The 25,738-nt window shown below is 41.7% G+C and overlaps 1 protein-coding gene across 2 annotated transcripts in view; it reads right to left on the bottom strand.

Moving 5' to 3' along the window:
• Positions 1-140: 140 nt before the first annotated feature.
• trit1 (tRNA isopentenyltransferase 1) overlaps positions 141-25,738 on the bottom strand; it is a 36,022-nt gene continuing 10,424 nt past the window's right edge. Inside the window, exons 2-11 of one of the 2 annotated variants that reach the window (XM_046058528.1) lie at positions 21,775-21,915; positions 18,943-19,041; positions 18,599-18,753; positions 16,838-16,980; positions 16,599-16,710; positions 12,501-12,613; positions 12,276-12,353; positions 3,098-3,207; positions 1,632-1,749; positions 141-1,130 (exon numbers count right to left, since the gene is read on the bottom strand). In XM_046058528.1, coding sequence (XP_045914484.1) covers positions 925-1,130; positions 1,632-1,749; positions 3,098-3,207; positions 12,276-12,353; positions 12,501-12,613; positions 16,599-16,710; positions 16,838-16,980; positions 18,599-18,753; positions 18,943-19,041; positions 21,775-21,915 — 1,275 coding nt within the window. In that variant the 3' untranslated portion in view covers positions 141-924. Of the gene's footprint in view, positions 1,131-1,631; positions 1,750-3,097; positions 3,208-12,275; positions 12,354-12,500; positions 12,614-16,598; positions 16,711-16,837; positions 16,981-18,598; positions 18,757-18,942; positions 19,042-21,774; positions 21,916-25,738 lie in introns of both variants that reach the window. The other variant, XM_046058527.1, reaches the window with a different exon arrangement.

Genomic DNA, 25,738 nt, shown 5'->3' with positions numbered 1-25,738 from the left:
GCTTTGAAAGGGGTACGACATGTTGCTGGATAAACAAGGACCTGTAATCACTGCTGTGAAAATAAAAAAATTAAATTGGGCTAACTTCCAGGGAAAGACAACAGCACAAATCAGGTGACCAGTCATTATCACACAAAAGATCTAGAAAAACATATTTAATGACAGTAAAACAAGGTGGCAGCAGGCAACCAGCGCACCAAACTTTGTGCTATGTAAGCATGCCAATGAGGTCTCACGAGGATAATCTGCCGCTGATGTCGTGTGAATACTCCAAGTCCAATTTTCCTTTTTTACTTAAGTGATTCAAAGCACATCACCCTAAACTGGCTGAGACACAAGCCTTTGGTTTATTGAACATATCTCAAACAAAATGGATGAAGTTAAAAGTGCATGGTGGCTAAGACAAAGACAGGGCAAAGAGACTTTGATCCTGAAGTGCTGCAGCAGTATGAAAGATCGCCAAATCGTTTAAGGCACGTTCTGCAAAAACAGAAAAAAAAACTCTTTCAGCTTAAAATAGATTTTCAGGCACTGGCCCAAAAAACGATTCCTTAAAAATTATAGTTCTTTGGCTGCACGCGCCATAAAACATTGATCACACACAACTGATCTTATTGAGTCCACAATGTTGACCATCATCTCAACTACAAAAATACATATCTTCTTTGTCATATACATTCAGCAACGATTGGTCTTTGACAGGTCCCTCATCCCATTCAAAAAGAAATACTTTGCTGAAATACTTTGCTGCTGCCCAATTTTCTGATTTGTCAAAGAGACATTTTGAATCTATGGGAAGCATGAAAGTAGCACTATAAGCACCATAAGGAAAAATCCAGCTGTTAGTGCAGAGCAGTGGTAGGTGGAGATGTACAGTATTTAGTCCAGAGTCTGCACGACTCCTAAAAAGTCACAGGTACTTCCTCATGTGTCCTCCTGGTGTCTTGAGAAGACTCCTGAGGTTTCACTGCAGCCTGAGGCAACAGTAGCACCAGAGTCCTTTGAAAGGCTCTCCGCGATCTCTGCAGCAGAGGGAGGAGGTGCAGTGGTGACCTGGGACTGGTCACAGGCTGGTTCAGACTTCCTCTTCTTCCTCACATGATAGTGATGCTTTTTGGACTTCAGGTGAGCTGTGGGGAAAGACAATAAAACACTGTTGGATACATTTGGCACAAGACCACACCGTTTCAACTCAGTGACACTTGTGGATCGTGATCCAAAATGAGTCATTCACAAGAAAAATAAGTAGAAACTCTGTGTCAAAAGGTAGTTCTACAGGCGAGCATGTTTGTCATCACTCTTTATGGCATTTTATAGCCCTTGGAATCTCATAACATCTGGCTCTTGTCCCTGACCCTGAACCTAAAATACTGAAGTGGTTTGTATGGTGTGATATTTACAGTACAAGTAGAAATGGTTTGTCAGGACATTAATACTTGAGGAACAAGTCATTCAAAGTGTGTACTGTCACTGTGTAAAAGTACTGACAGAAACCTGAAGGCGATTTCAGCATATACCAGAAACCGCTTTTACAGTGTATACACATTGGTGGCTGAATACAAACGTAAACAAAAAAACGAACGGCACTTGATAAAAATGTCATATTGTGCGACGTGGGTCTACAGCCTCACCTGTCCACTCCAGGTCACCTATGATCACTTTGTCACACAGATCACATGAATGGTGGCTCCGTTTGTTTCTCTGCTCCGCCCCCTGTACTCTGATTGGTGCAATAGCTGGCTCCTCACCCTGATTGATTGATTGAGCAAAAGAGTGTTTTGTTAGGGTTTATTATTGCTATTATTCACTTTTTTCTTGCATTCAGTGTTGCTCACCAAAAGATATTGTGTGTATCTTTGAGGTCTGACAAATGTGTTGAATGCATTTCCTTTCTAATAAAACAACTGCAAAGCTGTTTTTAAAAAAACATATTTAAAATTTTTGCATTGCATTGCATCCATGTTCGCTAGTTAGCAGCATAGTTAGCAGTCTTTGTTGATGCACTGCTATGTTTGTTGGCATGTTACTGCCACAAACTGTCAATCAGCACAATAGCAGAAAGCCGGCGGCAGGATGTGAATAATGCACCTTTGTGTAAGATACAAACAAAACAGAAACCCATTGTAAAAACCTTGCTCCTACAATAATAGAGTGTTTATGAAATAATGGGTTTACTTATTAAGTAATACCTATGGAGCAGGATATAAAAGCAAAAGATTCTGGTGAGAAAGGGAGGGAGGGAGGAAATGAAGCAACTGAAGATAAAAAGAAGCTGTGAGAATAACAGAATGAGATGAAAAAGATGAGAGGAAAAGACATAAGAGACTAAAAAGAAAAAAATAATCAAATTAAAGTGGCAGTCAATAATAACTGAACACTACAACAATCCGCGTCTCTCTCTGCGGCTCATATCACTCCGCTAAGCCCCTCCCACCAAACAAGAAGTTGTTTCTCAGACATTGTTCTTGCAAAACTTCTGAAGATATTGAGCTTAACTGAGTAATGGCTTCATGCACGGTGAAGGGGGCTGTGCAGCGTGTGCACGAGCAGTGATTGACACTGCATTAGAGACTCCTCCTGGCTCTTATTGGTTGTTTAAACTCAGGCGCGGTAGAATTTTTGCAAATGGCATCAGGGGCACTAAGAGGAGCCAACTGATTTCTTCCCACAGATTATGTGTCACTATATCATGTACTACTGTCAATGATATAGTGAAAGTTTCAGCAAATAAGACAAAAAGTTTTTTTTATTATAAAAGTTACCTAGTGAACCTTGAAGAAAAAAAAAATTAAATAAATAAAAACAGGAAGGAAAAGTTGAAAGAATTGGATAAGGTACAATAGTATGGGGCTGAGATGGAAATGGAAGAAATTAGGACGTAGGGAGGCGGGAACAAAGGCAGGTAAAAGAGGGAAGTAAAGTGAAGGAAAAAGGAGAACATGAGCAATGGAGAAAACAACCAACTAAACAATGGAAAGAGGCAGAATGATAAAGAATACAGGAACAAAAGGGAGCAAAGAGGGATGTAGATCGTTTTTATCCCAACAGCAGATGAAAGCTGCTGACAGCAGGCAAGTTTAGATTACTGAGGCCCCACCTTGCTGAGACTGTCCAGTATCTGAAGTGCAGGGTTCAGCACGTTCTCCTCCCACCTCGACACATCAGTCACATCCAGGCCATACACCACTGGCACGTTGTCTCCCGGTCCTACACGCACACACACAGGTCAAACACACACAGTTAGCAAACATTATGTGTTTTACAAGGCCAACACAGGGCTGCCAATAAATGTAATGAAGGCTCTTAATGGCTAATACATTGATTCAGTGTTTCCACATTTATTTTTATTGGACTTAGAAAAACAGCTCCAAAATGAGCGGCATTATATCAGAGAGGATGAGGCAGACTTCAGGATGAATACAGTACAAACTGGGAAATGTACAGTAGCAGTGATGATTCTGGAGCCGCACCCTGAAGCTCTGTCAACCTGCTGACTCACACTGGCTCGATAATGTCTCTCCTTCCTTCCTCCCACCCTTCTCTCTTGTGCACCATCTCTCTCTTTCTCTCTCGCCATCAGTCTCGCTCCGGCTTTCACTCACTCTCCCGTTCTCCCCCTCCCTCCCTCTAACTGTTCCACCCCCGTGTTTCTATTTTGCATCAGTCAGCAGTCTCCGGGCCAGGCCTCAGCACTAAACAGCAGCACCAGTCCCTGCCCTGCGTGTCTCTGTGTGTATGTGGGTGTGTATGTGTATCTGTCTGTCTATCTGCCTGCATCGAGAGCAACTGCCCTGCACTGATTGAAGACATGCAGATGCACAGGAAACTGTAACTTGCAGAGAGACTGACTTCAAACAACTGCAACTGAATCTAAACAGTCAAAGTGTATGCATACATAATACATTTTTACCTACTAGAGCTATAAATCAAGAACATATATAAAATATGTGAACAGAAAATACAGGAACTTTTCAATAAAATAAAACAATAATATAAGAAAACAAGCAAGCTGTGAATTAGCATAATTTATGCTCTCATAATTTATGCTCATAGCTAACGTGTAGGCTCTGAAGTAGGGCTGGGCAATATGGCCAAAAATTTTATCATGATAAAAACATTTCATTTCATTCGATATCAATAATTATCACGATATATGTCAAATCATTATTTCTTTCATGTTTAAAGGCTGATTTTTACTCCTGACTGAAAATTGAAGAAACCAGATGTTGGTTAATTATGTAGTTAAACTTTTCTTTATGGTCAGAACATTTGATGCCAAACAGCGGATCACTTAACAAATCTGAGGTAGAACATTCAAAACTGTTATATAAGATCTTTTTCAACAAATATGATTAGTAATTGTTTTCAGTCCCTTTTCCTTAAAAAAGTAAATATTTTAATGATAATATTTTAAAAGTGTTAATTTGTCCGTGATTCAAATGAATTCAACCAAATATTTTATACTGTTAGAGGAAAATTATATTGCATTTTTGTTTTATTGTCCAGCCCTACTCTAAAGCTACGAAGTTGCTTCTGATAGCAACATCCAATTTCTATCACAGTGAATAAAACAACATAAACGAGGCAACCACACGGAATAGTTTCACGTTCAGTAAAAAAAAAAAGGCCCTTCCTGCCATGGTTGGTATCACAAAGTGAATGAAAGAATGTAAACACAGTTATGGTTGGAAATATAATCAAAACTCAACAGGTATGTATCACGTATCACTACGTATCACTATGTTTGCATTGTCCACCATCTTAGTTTACTGCGTTAGCATGCTAACATAAAAACTCTGACCTGATGGTGGTGCTAGAGGAAAGGTCAAGGGATCACCAAAGTCAGTGGGATTCATCCTGTCTGTACAAACTATCTGAATATACACTCACAGGCCACTTTATTGCTTGTTAACACAAATAGCTAATCAGCCAATCTAAAGTACTTATAGGCAAGTCCAGCAACTTAGCAGCCATCTTGGCAACGCCTCTGGACAGTTATTTTGGACTAATAAGACCAGGCTCCTATCTAAAGGAATGGGGAGAGAGCCATAACAGCACTTTCACTGTTCACCAGGACATAAATGTAAGGAATCAGCAGTAAAATCAGATCAAAATCGTAGAAAAAGTTTGATAACTTTGCTCCAAAATAAGGTTTAAAAAGAGTTTCTCCCTTCCGGTTATACTTCTATCCCTTCTTTGAACGTGGCATGGTTGTTGGTGCCAGAAGGGCTGGTCTGGAGAGATTGGCCAGACTGGTTTGAGATGACAGAAAGGCAACAGTAACGGAAATAACCACTCGTTACAACCAAGGTATGCAGAATACCATCTCTGAATGCACAACACATTGAACCTTGAAGCAGATGGGCTACAGCAGCTGAAGACCGCACTGGGTGCCCCTCCTGTCAGCTAAGAACAGGAAACTGAGGCTACAATTTGCACAGGCTCACCAAAACTGGACAATAGAAGATTGGAAAAACGTTGCCTGGTCTGATGAGTCTCGATTTCAGCTGCGAGATTCAGATGGTAGGGTCAGAATTTGACATTAACAACAAGAAAGCATGGATCCATCCTTGCTAGTATCAATGGTTCAGGCTGGTGGTGTAATGGTGTGGGGGATATTTTCTTGGTACACTTTGGGCCCCTTAGTGCCAATTGAGCATCATTTAAACGTGACAGCCTACCTGAGTATTGTTGCTGACCATGTCCATCCCTTTATGATCACAGTGTACACATCTTCTGATGGCTACTTCCAGCAGGATACTGCACCATGTCACAAAACTCAAATCATCTCAAACTGGTTTCTTGAACATACCAATGAGTTCACTGTACTCCAGTGGCCTCCACAGTCACCAGATCTCTTTCCAACAGATCACCTTTGGGATGTGGTGGAACGGGAGATTCGCATCATGGATGTGCAGCCGACAAATCTGCAGCAACTGTGTGATGCTATCATGTCGATATGGACCAAAGTCTCTAAGGAATATTTCCATCACCTTGTTGAAAGTATGCCACGAAGAATTAAAGCAAAAATGTTAAAATATTCTTCCAAACCTAGTTATGTGGCAGAAAAGCATGAAAGCTATGACAGCCAAAGTTAGTACAATTATATCCAATATGAGTTGCATAAAAGCAAATATAAATAACCAAGTGTCAAACAAAAGGGGATACAGTAACATTAAAACCTAACATTAAAGTCTCTGAGGAATGTTTCAAACACCTTGTTGAAAGTATGCCACGAAGAACCGACCCACTGACAGACCACCATATTCATCCACAGAGGCTAAAAATAAAAAAGGACACAAAGCTGGATCTGGTCACGTGTATTTTTCCATTTAATAGCAATGTGTTAAGCACATACACCCATGTAAATGAATCCCATTAACCTCTCAGGTACAACTCAATTATGGCTTAATCCTTTCCTCACACAGACTCAACTGTGGAGTTGAGGGCAGCAGGCACCCTGTAGACTGGAGTTACTAACTCTACTGGGAACTGTCTGGGACTCCATTATTAGAGAAAAACAGAGTGGTAACTGTATAACTGGCCATCTTTACAACAAACTATATTGACTCCGTCAGAGCAATGAGTGAGTGTGAGTGGGAACAATGAGTCTTCACACAGCTCCGCCTGAGAGTTATAAACTTGAATTTTGACCCTGTTCTGGTGTAGATTTGCATATTGTTGCTTTAATTTATCATCAGCCAAACGTGCTGTATTTCATTCATCTCCTGTCGAGGACAGATTTTTACCTAATAAAAACATGAACACAAAAAAACGATCTTTAGTGGCAATGCCCAAGCACTCCTGCACCTGCATCATTTGACTCCAGTATGCGTTTTCTCTGTTTCAAATAACACACACTGTGCATGTGTGTTTACACAGTCAGACTGTAGGTCAGTTCGTTAGTGTTTGTTTTTAAAAATAGCAGTGACTGTTAATCAAAGCCTCTGGTTTCACTGGCGTGGATACAGTGAGTGTGTTTATGTGCGTCAGAGGGGAAGTCTTTTGTGTTTGTGGCACAAAAGCAAGCAGGTGGTGGCGGCGAGCGTCACCTGGCATACCTATACCAGATGCAGAGTTGGAGCTCTCTCTCCCTTAGGTGCTCTAATAAATACTTCACCTAGCTAGCCGCTCTCCTGTTGCCGCTATCTCCTTCCTTACTTTTATCTCTCTCAACACCACCCTTTTGCATCCACCAACCTCCCACTGGGCAGAGTGGAGTGGTGGTAAATAAAAGACAGATAGTTTGTATGGTGGACTACCAGATGCTGGATGGATGGATTCTTGTTTGGGATCTGGTGAAATTTAACTCGGCTAATCCACTCTTTAGTGAATGGGAGTTGATAAGAAATGCTGAAGGGAACAAAGAGCACGGTGGCCAAAACACACACACACACACACACACACACACACACCACAAGTTGCTTATCAAACACACACGTGGAGCCCTGCCAACAAGAAAGAGCATCTCCTGTTGCCGGGCAGCTGCTTGCCAGTGTCGAGTGTGTGTGTTGAAACAGTAGCCCAACAAACAGGCCAGGAGTCATTTGCTGCATTATCCCTGTGTTTGCCGAGTGAGGATGTGTGCCTGTGTGTGCTTTGCTATAAAAACTAGACCACCAGTCTCAGTGCAGCGTCCCCCGGCCCAGCTGTGCTTCTTTGGCTGTCATCCACACTGGAACACGACAGCTGCCTCCATTCACTCAACAGCCTCCTTCCTCTTTGCTATAGTTCCTCTTCCACTTTTTGTCTCCCTTACCTCCTTCTGTTGTTCATGTTTGACATTTCTGGATGATTTAAGGGTATTTCTGTAGATTTGGCCAAATTGATCTTTCTTTTTATCTGGCTGCTGGTTGGCTATGACCGAAGGAATCCAATACCCCTATCTATAATCTGAGCTTTCACTCCCCCCTCCGTTATGGAATTTCTTCTGCTTCACACGAGATCTATTAAAGCTGCTATAATCAATATTTCTATATTAACAATTGATCATATGACTGCTTGGATGTGAGAAATTCACTTGTAGTGATGAAGACAATGATCACCCAACTCTGCAGTTCTATTCAGCTCTACAGAGCTGATTAAGCGTCTTCAGCTCATTGTTTTGGTTTAACAGCTTGGACTTTGCTGTTGTGGTTCACTTGCACCGCTCTCAGAGTCATTTTCACACAGCAGGCAGCTGCTTTTAAAACTGGATATGCTACATACCCAGCACCAAATGCAGATAGACAAAGTTAGCACCAGCAGCTAAAGAGACAGATATTTCCCTCAGGAGTTGGTAGAAAAAACAGAGCTATGAAGATTATTGGACCTGTATTCATCAGGTAGACACGAACTAAATGAATGCTAATGTTCTCCGTAAGTGCTGGAGCCCATATTAGTTTAAAAGATCATCATATGTCAATATTATGTTCACAGGTTCTCTCTGCTGCCCCCAGCCCAAAAAAGCAGATAAGTTTTTATTAAAATGTTGTTTTAAGTTTTAAGCAAAACTCTGACAATATTAGAAAATTTTAAATGTGATTCGTGTTTGTTTCCAACTACCTTTGTGTGAATATATTCAAGAGAATGTAACAAGATTGAATAATTAATGAAAAAACTGTAATTCTGACACATCATGGCATTTTATTGCCGCTTCCAACCTAAGATGGCAGCTGTGCTTTTTAATGAATGACTGTCTCTTCTGATTCACATGTTCCCTGTGGTGGTTTTATGAGTTGCTATGGTGATAGAGAGGGGGGGTGACATGCAACGAGGGCCCCCCTCCGAACTTGAACCAAGGACGTTGCGGTTGCGTGCCCCTACGACACCCCTGCTATTTTCATTCTTTATTTACGTACTTTCCCATGGAGCAGACGCCTTTTTTCTCAATGTTTCCACGTATATATAGATATATCTATCTCCATATATTGCATGGATAGAAACGTATCTACTACTGTGTCTCCTTTTAACCCTCTGTGTCATCGTCGTCTCTCTCCACCTAGTGGAGGTGACACAGAGGTCTTTGTGGTAAAAACAACCCTGGATTGACTCCACGGGGGGCGGCTGTTGCATTTGTGTGTGCGCGTAAATGAAAGCTTCACACTTGCTAGAAGACAAGCGTGTAAACTCACCCTGCACCTGTTGCCCCAGCTGGATCAGATTACCGACACTCTCCATCCACCCAGCTACCCATGTGTCATTCCTGTCTCTCTCCGTCTCCCTCCATCCATTCTTCACTCGCTCACTGACTCTCTCGTGGGACTAAAAGATACCTACAGCCCCGTTACTTAACACTCACAGGGCCTCAGTCAAACTACACCTGTGTATGGTTTGGTTACAGGTAGAGTGCATGTGTGCATGTCTTTAGGGAATTAAATAAAAACCAACAACTCTGAGGCCACCAGCACCCTCCGCATCAAATGTGGCACTTACTAAAATTAATACAACCTCAAATTACAATTTTCTTTATGGGTAATTAAATCTACTAATTAAACATTCTCCTATCACACACACATCGTATACCCATGTGCGTATACACCGCGTACGCCCACATACAGAGGCGCTTAAAGGAAAGACAAATTGCGCTTCATTTAATCTTAGCAGGCTGACCTGGTGTTTAAATCCCCACAGCAACCAAAGTCGAGTCCATCAAGAACCACGTATCCTGCTGAGACGTATTTAAGACACAGAACGCCCACCTGCTTCCTCACAGACAGTTGCTGCTAAAAACTGGTGTAAAATCGAGTTAAACTTGTGCCTTTGAGGCATGTGATTCTGCATATTCTTGTATATTTACATGTACGATCCACATTCAGGTCATTTTAGAGCTTCTCTAGCCTACTTAATTGTGTTTCCCTGACTGAGGCGCTCATTTCCAATTCGCCTTTCCCTTTGACCCACTGGTCTCTGCGTGCCTGGGTTGGTGCGTGTAGCCCCCTGGTGACCCTGCTGCCCAAGTCTGTGTGGTCGGGGCAGATTCCCGGCAGCTCTGTAATGCTTCAAGAGATTAGCCTGCTCAGCTGAGACCTGCCGGCATCTGTGCACGCGTGTGTGGGACTCAGACGAAACAGAAAAGAGGTCAACAGTCACAGAAAGGGAGCGAGGTGAACAGAGATGACAGCGGCAGAAATGTGGGGATTGGGGAAGAGCGGGGTTAAAGAGTAAAACCTTCGGTTATAACAATCCAATTTAACACTTAACCGCTCCCTCAGACATAGAGGGTGAACACGGACGCCAGCAAGAATAATGTCCACTGGCACAAAGGAGCTCAGCCTCAAAAACTCAAATTTAACAGAAATCATCCTAAAAAGTTGTAGTCCCCGCTATGTAGTTCACTGCAGTACCTACATGGGTTTCTAGGGGGATAAAGTTTACATTCAGTCAGACGTTCTTGCTAGAGTTTTGCAGTTCCCAAACAACTCCAGCAGAAAAACGCAGGGTCGTCCAGCAAATCATCTGAACCTGATTCAACTTTAGCTGCAACCCAATGTGGTGTCATTCAGCAAGACACTGTGTGGGCAAATCTGTGCAAGCACACATTCCTAGTGGCTTACCTTATAAAATGAACGGTGATTTTCATCGCATACCACTTTATAACCAACAGTTGTAACTATGCTTTGCAATTAAGTACTTCCTGGGAGACTTCCTGGGACAGAGTTTTAGACTTTTAAGAGAGCTGATCTTGTCTGCTGCCACCTGTCAGGCCTGATGTTGCAGAACAAAGACCTGCAAACTGTTCTGTGTGCAAAAGCACAGACATCTTCAGATTACTGCATATGTAAAAGCAGAGGAACACAGATATACACAAACACATGGAAGACCATATGGTGTGTGCAGCGGGTAGGCAGGCAGTCAGAAAGAGGGGTATTGAGGTTTAGGGCCTGGCGTGGCCTAAGCCACTTGGGCCTAACAAGATTAGGAGGCTGGGTTACTGCAGGGCATACTGCTGGTGGGACACAGAGGCCAGGTTTCCGTTTGGGACAGAGAAACACACTCAGCCTTTACATACACTTTAAAACACATCAGACTTTCAGGGGTTGCAACTAGGGTGGGAAATCACCACCTGCCAAACACTTGTTGATTTTGGCTGCGGTGGTTACATCTATCCATTCTGCAGCGTCAGAACCAGCCACTAGTTCACTTGCATGCATCTGTTGCAACAAGGGTCTTAGCTGCAGGCGTATTTTGGGGATGGATCTTGAAACATTATCCCCTCTGTAACGTCACAGTAGCTCAACCACACTGCATAAAATCAAACCCAATTTTGTTCCAGGGAATAAACTAACTGGTGATTTCCCAAAATTTAAATATAAATTGCCATCAAATGCTCTTAAGGAAACATGGACAAGTTTTCAGACCAATGTGTCATTGTGAGTGTGGAAGATCTTATTGCAAAAACTAAACTATTAAAAAGAACAGTTCTTATTCGCTTTCTTGACAAAAGTTAGATGGGAAGGGCGACACCACTCTGGCATGCTAAGTATAAAGCTACAGACAGGAGAGCGTTGTCTCAGCTGAGCTTACAGACTGCAAGCAAGGGAAACAATTAGGTTGGCTCTGTGGGCCCATAACCCTCTGTAAATGACAACGACGACAAGTTGTCATTATTACACTTCAGTTTTCAAACAGACTGAACTAATGAGATATAACACGTTAATTAATGATATTTAGAGGCGTTAGTAGGCACATTTTGTTACCTTTTGACAGAGCCAGCCTGGCTGTTTCCCTGGTTCCAGTCTTTATGCTGAGTTAAGCTGTCTCTTGGCTGTAGCTTCATATTTGGCATACAATCACAAGAGTGAGATCAATCTTCACAACAGAACAAAAAAGCATACTTCCAAAAATGTTCCTTTACTGATATGAAATATGAAGAGGCAGTAAATGTTTTGGATAAAATGACTCCTTGGAAAAGATTTTCAGTGAAAAATGGTAAAATCTGGATGATGAGTAACTAAAACTAAACTTTTTAAGAAAACTGTGATGATGTTCTTATTTGTTCGCAAATCCCCCCCCCCCCCTCAAAAAAAACCAAATACAAAATCACAGAATGACTGTTTTGACACATGCGCGCGCGCGCACACACACCCCCACACACACACACACACACACACACACACACACACACACACACACCCCGTACCCTGGAATACAATACGGCATCTGACAGGCTTATTGTGTGTATAATGGAGTGCCTGAATCTCATCTTGTGCTGATTGCTAAGGGAACTGGACTGTGGAGGACAAACGATCACACACAACACACATACTACATGAGGTGGGGGAAGGAGTACTCACGTTTAAGGAAGCGGTTACGGACCCACTTATTCTGTTTGCGGGCGTAACGCCTTGTAGCAATCTTCAAAGCTTCTATGCCTAGACAGAGTTAAAACGAGGCGGTTACAGATGAAGGGGAGACGGGAGAGAACTCTCTAAAATAGGTTCTTCTGGTTGATCAGTCAACCAGCCCACCAACTGGTGGATCTAAATCCATCTGTGACTTTGATCCTGTATTTCTCTGACCTTTGTCTCGTAGTGTGTCTTTCTCCTGCTGGGTGCTGCTTTCAGGGGCAGTCAGGTAGTCATGGAACTCCTTAAAACCGATCGACTGGAAAATCCCATGTTGATAGTCCTGACTGGAAAGGAGAGGAGAAGAGAGGAGGGGAAATGAAATATTATCCATCAGTAAAAAAAAGTTTACATCTCCAACTTGACATTTCTAGACAAGCGGTGGTGACTCATTTCACCTTCTCCCCATCCTCTATCTCTCCTTCCCTCACTGAAAAAAGGGAGGGAAGTCTGAGCAGATGTGAGGCCCTTCAGGGGACAAAGTGACAGAATGACATTAAAAAAAACTGAATGGCACAGGCAGAGGGACCCACGGGTGCCGGGACTCAGTTGCCTGACCGGAGTGACATCAGGTTGGGGCGGAAGCCCACTGGTTACCTCGCCAGACACCAGAGACAGAACATTTCCATCAATGTCAGACTATATCACCCCAATTTGAGCGTTGCTGCCTGTTCTTGCCCAAGCTGTGCCTCTTCTGATTTTAGTAATAGCTCCACAATTGGTATGCGGGTTTACGAGGAATGGTCTGAACCTTTGCTGAGTTTGGAGTGATTGCAAAAATCGTAGAGGTCAGCTGTGGTGGCCTTTTTTTTTTTTTTTTTTAACACCTCTAGAAGAAAATGTTTTTTTCGATCGTAATAGTTGACTTGACGGATGAAAAATCAATTCTGCACCTATTTAGTGGAATACAACATTAACAGTTACAGTTTATGTGGAACGGAACGTGTACAAATAAATATTAGGGATGTGATGCAAAGCTACCATCTGTATCTGTTTATTATTTTTCAAATGTATCTGGAGGGTTTAAGAGCAGGAAATAATAGTCAGAATTTCATCAGGTTACCACACATGATTGGTTGTGTTTATAATAAGAGGAGGCCCAGATGAGTGTAAAGTTGGTTTGAAGAATTTCTCATCTCTCTCAGCCGTTAACTTCATGCTGCCAACTGCCAGGCTTGAATATCAGATCATGAGGAAAAAACAAGCTTACTGGTTAAAAAAAGAAACACGGATAGAAAGTTGTCGATGATAAAAGACAGGGAATGTCTTAATGTTGACCTTAAAACTCCTCTGTGGTTTTAGCCCATAGCCTGTCCTGCTTTGGCTACCAGCAGTTCCCGTTCCCGCACTGTACAGACAACGGTTGCTGGATTACTTTGATACTGAAGAAAAATTCAGAATCTCATCATTATGAGCCAAGATCTGAAGTTACAGAAGCACCTTCTGTCTTTCCAGACTGATTTATGGATGGAGATCACAAATCAGGGGTAGCCTACTACTGTAAAAATCAGATGCTGTTTACATTCAGAGCACATTATCTGTTCATATCCAAATACTGTATTGATATTTGCTTATATCCCTAATAAATACTACTAGCACAAATAAACTGCAATTTAAGAGAACCTTGTACCATGTTCCCATAAGCCTGATTAAAAGGAAACAGCACGGTTTCAAAATGTAATTTGCATCTGCACAGATGTTAGTCATTTTTAATCCCATCATAGGCGGGCTGCAGTTCAGGCCATCACACTGAACATGTAAACTGGATCTCTTATTTTTATTTATCTGTTTTAGTTTGATTTGATACTGACTTTGATTCATAGACTTGATTTTATCTAATCTTTTGTTTTGAGTTTGCATATTCAGTGTCATCCTCACTTTTTTCCTATAAGTCACTGTTCTTGCTGTCAATTTGTCTCTTTGTAGACCACACAAATTTCCCTTTTTAAACAGACTGTAGAACAAACATTATAACAAAAATAATGACTATTTTTGGTCCATAACTTACACTTGTAACAGAAACAAGAGGAGGAAATCACAAAAATAAATCTGGCTAGACGGGCAGAGACAGAAATTTGAGAATAGCGACAGAGCACAGGAAATGTAGAGTCAATGGAGGGAGAAAGAGGAAGACAGAGGAAGAGAGGGAGGGAGGCAGCGAGGGAGGGCGGGAGAGATTTGACCTTGATGTCTGGGCCACAGCAGCCAGCCGGGGATGGAGACATGAGGGTGAAGGAGAGAAAGACAGACAGATGGGGGGAGGGAGGGTAAAGTGCTTGGGTGATCAGATTGCTGAAAGGGCAATAGTGGCAGGGGGGGGAGGGAGAGAGAGCGAGACAGGAGGAGGCTGCTGGTTGATGAGGTGGGATGGGGTGATGAAAGAAAGGAGGGACAAAAGAAGGGAATTGGCAGCTTCCTGGGCTCTGTTCCACCACTCCCCTGCAGCCACACCCCATCACACATATATAATACCCTTTTCTGCTGCCAAGAGAGACCCACAGCAGTGTTCACATACTGCATCTGTTTCAGCCATTAGTGAGGCTAAAATAGACGTTTATTTAGATTTCTTATCACATACAGAACATACACATTCCTTATTCAACTACGACACGTCTTACTGTAACTTTGTTGCTCATGTTGTAATTTTTCCCAAGCAAATTCTACATTTGCTGCTCCACAGTAACCCAGAGATCGCACCACACAACACCACTCACAGTGCAGGAAACAGTGGCTCCATGCCGCTCACAGAGTGACGCAGCTCCACTATGCTACAGGTCATGTGGTTACTGTTAAGGAAATGTCATGGACAACTTGGTAATTCTGAGAAGGACAAGAAATCAATCTTGATCATATTAACATTCAAATAGCATCTTTAACTGACAACATAGCACTGTAGGTAATTTCTTCCAGGGACACTAGAATGTCCATTCAGTATGGGATACAATGCTTGAGGCCGTGAGGTAATAAGCACTGATCACCAGACTCCCTTGGTACTGCTACTGTCATAAGGAGTGGGCTTATCTCTGTAATTATTAATAATCACTGGACATCCTAAAGAATTACAATTCCCATCTGAGTTAAACTTGCAGCAGTGTGGGCTGCACAAAAATTGGTCTCCAGGTCTCAGGAAAACAACAGCGTAGAGAACAGAGTGACCTGTCAGACTGGGAAGAAGAAATAAATAACTGGATAGCTGCTTGACTGAGTTCACTTCACTCCTATTGCCCTGGTTACATGGAAGAGGGGAGTAAAGTCTGGACCTAGACTGAAAGTCTGGACCATTAATCTAGGTAGGAGGATGAGAATGTGATCTTAAAGTTGTTCCACAGACAAGCAACCCTCAGACCACCTCGTAATGCTCAACAGTAATGGCAACAGGGCCAAAGTCAAGTATGACATACGTTTTTGGCACGTATCCAGCATGTCTTGGCTTTATGAAGGGAGGATAATGCACCATTCCCATTAACGGCGCTGATTTTACACATTAAAGTCTGTTTACAGGTGTAGAGTATTACAGCATAAGCAAAAAAAAGTTGTAAAAAGCCCTTTGTGGCTCCAGAAGGAGCTGTGCGATCAATTGCCTCATGTGATGTCACTTGAGTCAACGTGGGTTTGGGCTAAAGTCTACCAAGTTTGAAATGAAAAAAAATCTGAGGATGTGACGTGAGATTACGTGCTTGAGGCTAGCAGCTAGATTCTACATTAGCTGCTACTTGCATAACACCCTAATCTCCGGTTTGGCCAGGAAAAAGAAAGATGACCTCTGGCTCTGCTGCATCAGTTTGATTATTTCCATCATGAGCACGACAATGTTACAAAAGTGCAATGCTAAGTCTATGCAGTACTCTTTTTAAAAAAAAAAAATGACTTCGGCGTCAACTAGATGTAATCCCTGCATTCTTTTCTAGCGATTCCCCTTCTTACAAGATCAGAACTGCAGACAAGATAAAATCCCAATGAACAACTATCGGGACAGATTATTAAACAATGATAACACTGGGTAAAAGATAATTCTTTGAGGATGAACAGGATCTTGTTTATTGGGATGGCGATGGAGCAGTGGATAAGACGCATACCCGGGTCCAACTCCCTAATGTGACACCCACCAATGTGTCCCTGAGCAAGACACTTAACCCCTAGTTGCTCCAGAGGCGTGCGACCTCTGACAGAAAATAACAATTGAAAGTCGCTTTGGATAAAAGCGTCAGCTAAATGAATAAATGTAATGTTATGTTTCAGGAGGGTGGACATGTTTTGCTGCTGTTCTGATACCTGTCATCCTGGACTTTCTGCTGATTGTAGCGGACATGGAAGTCTCTGAGCTCCTCTATCAGTCCAGCAGACAACATCTCATCTACACGAGCATCCAACCGCTTGTCTAGAGCTAGAGGGGAGCAGAGAGAAAAAATAAGACAGACATAGATGTAAAAAACAAACAAACTGGCATTTCTATTGTTTTGATAAATAGCGGTAAGAGTAAAATAAAAATCCATACAATCTTCCCTCCGTACCGTCCGTGTCAGCATGCAGCCAGAGGATGCAGGGGTCTGGGTATCTCAGCGGCCCCCCAAGCCCATCACCTCCCTCCTGCCCCCTCTGCTCCTCCAGCCAGCGGCTATGGGGGATGCCTGTCTCCTCATGGATTTGAAGACTCCTGTAGATAACAAACAAGCAAGCAGATACAGTATGTTGTGGTTAAATCAAACACTTTCCCACTGAGACTCCATAGAGACACAACCAATCTGACGATATCCAGTATACTATGAGTTTCAGTTCAGTCCCTGTACAGTATGTCAGGCCTCAGTGGGTAAACTAGTGGGAGATTAGATAGAGAGTTAACAACCCACTCATCGGTTAAATCCAGTGTAAAAGAAAATCTCCATCCCTCGAAGGAACACATTTAGAGTTTAGTAGTAAAGAAATGGTTTTAAAATATAAATGATGAAACAAGATACAGAATTGTCGTGTATGAAATCACTCTTTTTCACACAGTTAACATTCAGCCAGGGCTAAACCAGACTTCTGAGATTCAAATCAGACTCTTAAGCTGTGCCAAACTGCACTCTGAGGTTATGAAGAAAATATGATTCCTGTCGCCTCCTGTCATCCACAAGAACAGGGTAACCTAACCTGCTCACACAAAAGATCAGAGTGCGCTGACTGCTACTCATCAAGCTGTGTGTGTGTGTGTGTGTGTGTGTGTGTGTGTGTGTGTGTGTGTGTGTTTGTGTACGCGCGTGTGTAAACAGACACCGGTCTTGTCAGCGTAGATTGGGTGGAGGCCATATACTGTGACTGTCAGCCTGAGACGGGGCAAGGACCTCATACAAAAGTCAAGGAAATACTGTGAGCCACTCATACACACACACAAACAAAAATGACGAGCTACACCCACAAACACTACACCATATTTTTCTGAAGGTGAAAAGAGCCTTTTCCCCATTCTAATCTTGTAACAATGCTGTCATTTTGAAGTAGAGGCGCTCGTGTTAAAATGTTAACAATGTTTAAAGTACATTAATTTGGACAAAGTCAAAATAGTTTCACATTAAACACTCGAGACAATGTGTGCGTTTTCATTTAGGTGAAATTAGTGTTTTGTTTTGGGGCAATAACACAGTTGGTGGTAGCTCATTTATAATGATAATATAACTGAATTCTTAGTTTGTGGTGCGTTTGTATGTTGACCTAAAATTACTGCATTATAAAAGGCAATTTAAGAAGTGCAAGATGATGCTACAATTCAAAATTCAATCACATAAAGCAGCAAGAAACCAAGAACAAGAACAAGAGCAAACCTGAAGACATTAACCTACCGAAGTGAGTATCTGTTACTACAGCCCCATGTGGAAGATTTAAAGATTTAGCGAGCAGCTAACACCTCAAACTGCATTTTTCTAATGCTAATGTTGCTAGTGTTTCGTTTCCTATTTGTCATTCAACAAGCTAGCAAAAGCAACAAAATATCTATAGAAAATGTGACTAGCACACTATTTCTTTAGATAATTTGACTGTAGTCGATGCTAGCACAAACCAATAACTTTGTAGAAGGATGGACTTATTATCATCTATGGCTAATGATAACTAAAAATGGATAAGTGCAATTATTTTATGTAGTAACTTTTCATGTGTAATTTTGATAAATAATTTCTCACAGAATGCTTTAAGAGAAATATTCAATATTCAAAACTATTTCAGGTTTCTAAAAAATACCCAGCTGCTTTAGTGTTACTAGACATTCAGTGTAATGAAGACATTACCAGCTGTATCACCTGGCTATCTTGCGTTTGTCGTTGGGGTGCAACATGGCAGCCATTTTGGGGTCCACCTCTGCCAGTCGTTTGTGTAACTCAGCTCCTCCCAGTTTCTCCAGCTCCAACTTCCTGTTTGAAACCCCATCTCCCCTGTCCCCTGACTCCTCGTTTTCCTGCTGTGAGACAAGTTGAACATTTCATTTAACATTTTAGAGTTGACAAAAGCTACCTTCAACTACTCCTCTTAAATGCCTACTTTTCTTAATATGTCCCGTCAGAACAGTGCTTTGGGTCTCTCCCAATATTGGTAATGACTGATAGTGTTTGGAGGTGTATTTGAGTTGTACATTTGCGGCACTCACCCCGGTATCCAGCAGGACTCTCCACAGCAGAGACTCAATGTAGTAGTTTGTTCCTCCTACAGTGACTGGCAGTTTTCTTCTGCTGTGCATGTCATCTATGTTGGAGTGAGTTAAGGAGGGAACTGATCTGTGCACATTTATCAACATGAATTCCAGGGTGGTTCTTAATTTTTAGAGTTTTGACATGAATTATGATGATGCAACAATGAAAAACATTTTGAAATGACCTGTTGAGCTCATTTAATCACATTCACACCATAATGGCATTTAAAAAAGCTCCAGCTGGTTCTAATTCAGTTAGTCACAAAGGCTGCCAGTCGCATGTGGCTTAATTGCATTCAGCTTCTCTGGCTATTAATGTTTACTGTACATTTTTAAATCATGTTTCTGCAATGGTTTTATATTCAAGAATGCAGGAAGGTATCCAGATGAGAAAGATAACTGATTTTTTCTTTTTTTTGCCTCAAGTGTTGTTACTTCAAATTTAAAGTGTTCAAATTACAAGGCCGGTTACAGTTCCACAGAAAATTAATAGTGAAAATCTAATATTTAGGTGGAGTAAGTTTTTTTCAGAATATTTAACTTGGAAAAACAATGTTAACAAAATGATAAATTAAATACTATATAATGACAAAAGTGCAGCTTTTTGGCTTGTAATCACTTGAAGTAAAGCATTGTGTGCTTGTGACACCTTGTCACAGGTGAGTCCTCACTTTGTGTCATTTAAATAAATGTTCCATTCCTGAAGAGGTGACAAGGTACAATGTGTAATATTTGGCTGGATTTTAGTTCAAGATAATTCAAAAAATAAACAAACATGATCAACTGAATGTGAAGAAGTGACAGCTGTAATGTACTAATGATATCTAGTTAACATGCTAACCAGCTAGCCGCATTCCATCCTGTGTTGTAATACCACTTGTGCCTCGAGGTGTTAGTGAGACACTGTAGAGTCTAGTCTGCCCTCAGTCCAACATGAGAGGACGAAGATGTACAGCTGCCCAGAGGGCTTGTCAATCAATGCTGCTGCACGGGTTCTGATTCTCCCTGACCTCTTATTCCTCCGCTAACTCTACTTTTTTGTCTCCTTCCCTGTCTCTGAAGTGCTTCCTTTCAGCGCTCATGTTAACCAACCGGGCTGCTCAGACAAAGCTAGCGGCGTAGGTACAGCAGCGAGTGTATCTGTCAGGAAAAGACACTGATAATCTACTAATGATCTGATTATGACAAATGATTAAATATGTAATAGCAAGTTTTTTTAATTGCATACTTATTGCACATATTTGTCAGTTGTGTCTAAACAGAGTGACAGGGAGGAGCAGGACAGGGCGATGGTCCTTTTAACTTCATTACTGCAGAAGAAGCAGTAATGAAGGAACACATAAAAAGCTTCATTTTATGAGATTACTATAAAGATACATGCTACATGTGATTAGAAAAGAGCAGAGGAGCAGAATCACTTAAAGAGTAGCCGGCTGAGGGGGAGGAGGAGGTTAAATGCCCCTGATCTCAAACTCAATATCAGCCACTCAGTTTGGTTCACCTCCCACAATCAGCACAAAAATATCAATATTGGATTTTTACAACGACCTGCCTGGTCACACAGACAGAGCCTGCTAGCCACACTGTGTTTCCCTTTCTCTCCCCTTTTCTGTCACATCTTCTCTCATCTTGCACCTTTCCGTCCCTCTCCTCCTCCCTTGCCCCCCTTCTGTAATCAGGAATAATCAAATAACCACTCAAACAAGATAAAGGCCCATCAGCCATCGTCACCCACCTCCTCCCTCAATCTCTCCTTCTCTCTCTCGCGCGCACCAACACATCCACACACACACGCGCACAGACACACATCGTCTGCATCGGGACGCGGAGCAGGAGATGGGAAAGACAGTGAGATTGATCGCTGACATGCGGCGAGGAAAATCAAGGGAGGTACAAGAGAAAGAGGGCTGGAAGAGAGAGTTCTAAAAGAGAAACAGAGGGAGTGGTTTGGATAGAGGGGGTTTATGTGAGTCGCATGTTGAGTAAAGGGTTGATAGCTACTGATGCGTCATTAGGTCCTGCGTCTTTGAACTCCTCAAGCATGTCAGCCTTTTCCAGCTGTCACACACACCCTCCTCCCTCCCTCCCTCTTTTTCCCCTCTATGGTCTCTCTTCCCTGCTTTATGGTTGGAAATCCTCCACACCGCTTCTATCCCTACTAATCTGTATTCATGTCTTTCCATTTCTCCCTCTTCCCACCAGCAGGCTGCAGTGAGCCTATTCTTAGAGCTACCGCATCCCCTTACTGCACTGGTGAGTATGAGTGTGTGTGTGTGTGTGTGTGTGTGTGTGTGTGTGTGTGTGTGTGTGTGTGTGTGTGTGTGTGTGTGTGTGTGTGTGTGTGTGTGTGTGTGTGTGTGTGTGTGTGTGTGTGTGTGTGTGCGCTCGCGCGCATGCCTTCCTGATCTATTAATACCGTCTCTGGTTATCACCTCCTCTCTCCACATCTGTGTGGCGGCAGGTGTCTGCAGGAGGGTGTGACAGTTCAGAGAGTGTGTATAGACACACCGCAGACACGGACTCCATAAATATCGCGTCTAGTGATCTATCTCTTCACATTTTCACCACAACATCTGCAGAGAGAGACGCTGACAAAACGAGGACATAGCAGATCTTCCAAACACATACACCCACACACAAACACAAACCTGCAGACCAATTAGTGAAGTCAAACCAACTGAGATACCATTTAATAATCTGGGGTGGGGTGGGGGGTGATGATAGCAGAGGTGATAGCAACGTGTGATAAATATTGCTCCTCTGCCTTAACTTGTTTCCAGGAAAGGATATTAGAGCCAGGGCTTTGTTCCTGAAGTCCATCACCGTGTAGCTGCTAACTAACGGGTCCACAAAGCTGATCATGTGATGTCTGCACTGGGCACGCTCCTCAGCTGTCACCTTATTGGTGATGATGTCGAGGCCCTGATACACCTGGAGGGGAAGCCAAAAAAACAATAAAGTCAATGAGAACCATCATTTAAAATAAATGTTTTATAGGCAGGTATAATTACAATATAATAACATATGGAGGAAGTGAAAACAGAAATTGTAACAGCAACTGCATCACATTCTATACTGAACTCACTAAGTTTAATGGAAATCCTTTGTCCTAGAAAGCATAAAACCCTGGACAACACTGAAAAAAACAAAAACAAATAGGGCAGGAGATTGAAATCTATGTTAGTGGAAGGATGTATGTGAATGTGTGTATTTGTGTGAACATGTCAGAAGCTGGAAGCAGACACTTATAGAGGAAGGAATAAGGAGCACAGTTTGTCGTCCCTGTAAAATCACTCGGACCATTCCTGCAAATTACGATCCACACCTCCGCTGTCCATTTTACATCACCCAGCAAGGAAGCTCCCTCGTGGAATTTGACAGCTGGGCGTCATACAGTAGTCAGTCATGAGAGAGTTTTATAAGGGATGCCTCAGGGATGCAGGGGACTTTCTAACAGGGCTTGTCTTTCTAGAGGCCCTTTTCTATCCTTTAAACGTCAATGTCTTGTTTTCCTTTGGTCCATGCCCTTGATTATTCTGAAAATCCAACTGATTAGGTTCCTTTTAGAGTATATGCGCAAGATTTATGTCTGTTTCTGCATTTGTAATATGGACTGGAGACACATTTATACTCTCAAAGTGATCAAACGTCATTGTAAATTGAGTGTATCTACACTTCTGTGTTATTTTATTACCACCCAGAACATGTAACCCCAGTCATTAGATGACACAAGATTAAGTTTTCTGGATAATTGTATGAACTGAGTGGTCAATAGCGGAAAAAAGCAAAGCCTGGATTCTTGTTAGTTTCAGAAGTGCCTTCTCCCAAATGCGTGCACAACAGAAACTTTATTTGGTTATATTGTGAAGCTTTAACTACTTTGTTTATGCCTATTATGATTTTTTCCCCCATAAGCATGGTACAGCGTAGAAACAGAACTGAATCTCGCATCATTGCAGTTTATGGACACCATTGATCATATTGCAGATGGCAAAGTATCGACATCTCCCCATATCTGTCATGTAAATACACCTCTATGGCCCTTGTCCTCTGCACAGCATCTGTGTGTAGTCTACCATCAACCATTCAAAGCAGGTGTGTGGCTCTGAAAGTGAATCAGGCTGAAGTTGCCAGCAAAACTTTATGAAACCCTTTTGAGTGAAAAAAACTATTTAAAAAAACAATTTTATTCTGAAACCTCTGTTTGGATTCAGCCTTGATTTGAGTAAAAAAAAGCTTGGTGAAGCACTCTATTGTTCAACAATTCAGAGAAGGAAAATACATCCTTTAATCATAAGCAGTCAGCTGGCTATTGGCAGTGAAGCACAGTCCCAAATGAACACACTAGTATTATTTTTACACCATGAAAGAATGGATGAAGTCACTCTTGTTAGCTTATTTTACCCTTTGTGACAATAATAAAAATTTCATGACAAACGATGCATTGTGGAAAGAGTTTTTTTCCCATTTCAGAGTCCAGCATTTCACTGAGTAGAATCTTTGTGAAGTTAGGTCAGCTGAGATGTGGGCTTCACGTGGGGCTGTAGTAACAGATACTCAGCATTTAGACTTTGGAAAGTCTTTTTTTAGCCTTTTCACAACCACAAGAGCAAAAGTTTAAGGATTGGATTAAACAGTGGGTTCATCTGCTTTAAAATAGGCTGCAATCATTGTCAGAACTAGCTTAGTGCCTACAGTAGTAACAGAGCGTTTCTTCAAAGTAGGGATGCGTTCAGTCCAGTCTATGGTTCGGCCACCGAGCAAAAAAAAAAAAAAAAGAAGCATTTTCGGTGTTTGGCCTTGTAAGTCAAAAGACCGAATAAATTTTACTGAACAATTACGTTGACATGTCGGCAGTGTGGAAGCATTTTAAACTGTCAGAGAAAGACGCAAAAATCGCCATTTGCAGACACTGTTCTGCTGAATTATCTCCTAAGAAGACTTCTGAGAAAAGGCAGCAAACGGTCTGACCCGCTCTGAGTGTTTCTGTCACTCGTTTCTGAGAAGGCGATTTAGCTAGTCGCACCTAAATTTGGAGTGCACGCGTATTACAGCCTTTATGGTATATCCACTGAAACGGACCAGAGCGAGCTGACAGGCAGGTTAGCGACTTTCTCCTGTCATTTTCTGTCTTTACATAGACAAGTGTTGCAGTATGACAGTCCTACCCGAAGAGAGCTGTGAAGTTTTCATTTTGCGCGATAGGAGAACCACATACAATATAATTTATCAAATTGGGTCGGACTTGATGAATTTAGCACAAGGATACACATGTGACAACGCCCGGTTTTCAAAATAAGGTTTGTATACAGTATGGAAAAAAGGTTAATTGGATTATATTCACAGAAATTTTAAAACATATTACATTTGTCCATTAAAAGTAAATGAACATGTAATTTACTTTACCAGTCCCATTTGGGCCTCTGACCTATCCACAATAGTCTCTCCAAATCCTTTGGGAAACACTGAGTAAAGAGCACAATTTGACTATTTAATTTATGCAATAGTAAGAAAAGAGGCAAAATAAATGGAAAAAATGTGAATGTACTTCATGCAAATTTTTTTTATTATGTTTGGCTTCGGCCAGGAATTTTCATTTTGGTGCATCCCTACTTCAAAGACCAAGAGTTAGCACATTAACAAACTACTTCTACATTAGCCCTGTTAGCGACCAGCACATTTATTGTTTTAGCATTTCCTCACTGTGTGGACGTTCTGGATGCTATCAGAGTGGAGGCTAACGTTAGCAGCTCCTGCTATTAATTGGATTAAGGGACGTTTATGCTCCATTATATAAGGCTAAAGTAGCTGTGTGATAATAACAACATTAAAAAGTCAGCTGGAGAGAGCATGGAGCGAACATTAGCTAATTAAGCTAACTACTAGCTAGCTACAGCTGACAAAATCTGCTAGCAACAGTTGTCATTTCTGTCAACAGAATCGACGGCCAGATATGGAAATGCGAAACCTGTTTTTATCTATTTCTGTCTGAAATCAAAGACCGATTGTTTTGCAGATGAGATTAGACTTTCAAGTGATAAATCTGTTATCACTGTAAACTGCATATTTGCTGTGCAAGAGTGAAAAACTTGACAGTTGTAACAGTAACTGAGGTGAGCAGAGCTCAATGAACCGTCAGTTTCTTTTGCCCCCATAGTTTATTTCTCCAAGACTATCTGACTTTGTCATTTTTCTTCATTCTTGATTTCAGATTTTTTTTATTTTTAGTGTTTTAAATGCTTACTTTTTACATTAAGAGTTTCAGTTAACTTTCCTTGAATAACTATGACCTGGATGACTGATAATCTTCATAGACATCCTTCAGATTAACAGTTTTCATGTCAAATGTTGTTTAATGTTTTGTTTAACCCAAAAATCTATTGATCGACTCCAGACTGTCCAGAACTCAGCTGCCAGGATTTTAACCAGAACAAAGAAATATGACCACATTACTCCTATTTTAGCTTCATTACACTGGCTCCCAGTATGTTTTAGAATTGACTTTAAAATTCTGTTGATCACTTTTAAAGCTCTTCATGGCCTCTCGCCTTGTTATATTTCTGACCTTTTAGTCCCATACGCACCAGCACGTACCTTGAGATCCTCAGGCAGAGGTCTGTTGTCTGTTCCAGAGTCTCGACTGAAAACTAAAGGGGACAGAGCGTTTGCTGTCAGGGCCCCGAAGCTCTGGAACAGCCTGCCCGAGGAAATCAGGTCGGCTGAGTCAGTGAACTCTTTTAAGTCCCTTCTTAAA

The sequence above is a fragment of the Micropterus dolomieu genome, linkage group LG09, assembly GCF_021292245.1.
Source record: "Micropterus dolomieu isolate WLL.071019.BEF.003 ecotype Adirondacks linkage group LG09, ASM2129224v1, whole genome shotgun sequence".
Lineage (NCBI taxonomy): Eukaryota > Metazoa > Chordata > Actinopteri > Centrarchiformes > Centrarchidae > Micropterus > Micropterus dolomieu.
Note: the sequence above shows the minus strand (reverse complement) of the source record. Positions and strands in the feature narration are given on the sequence as shown.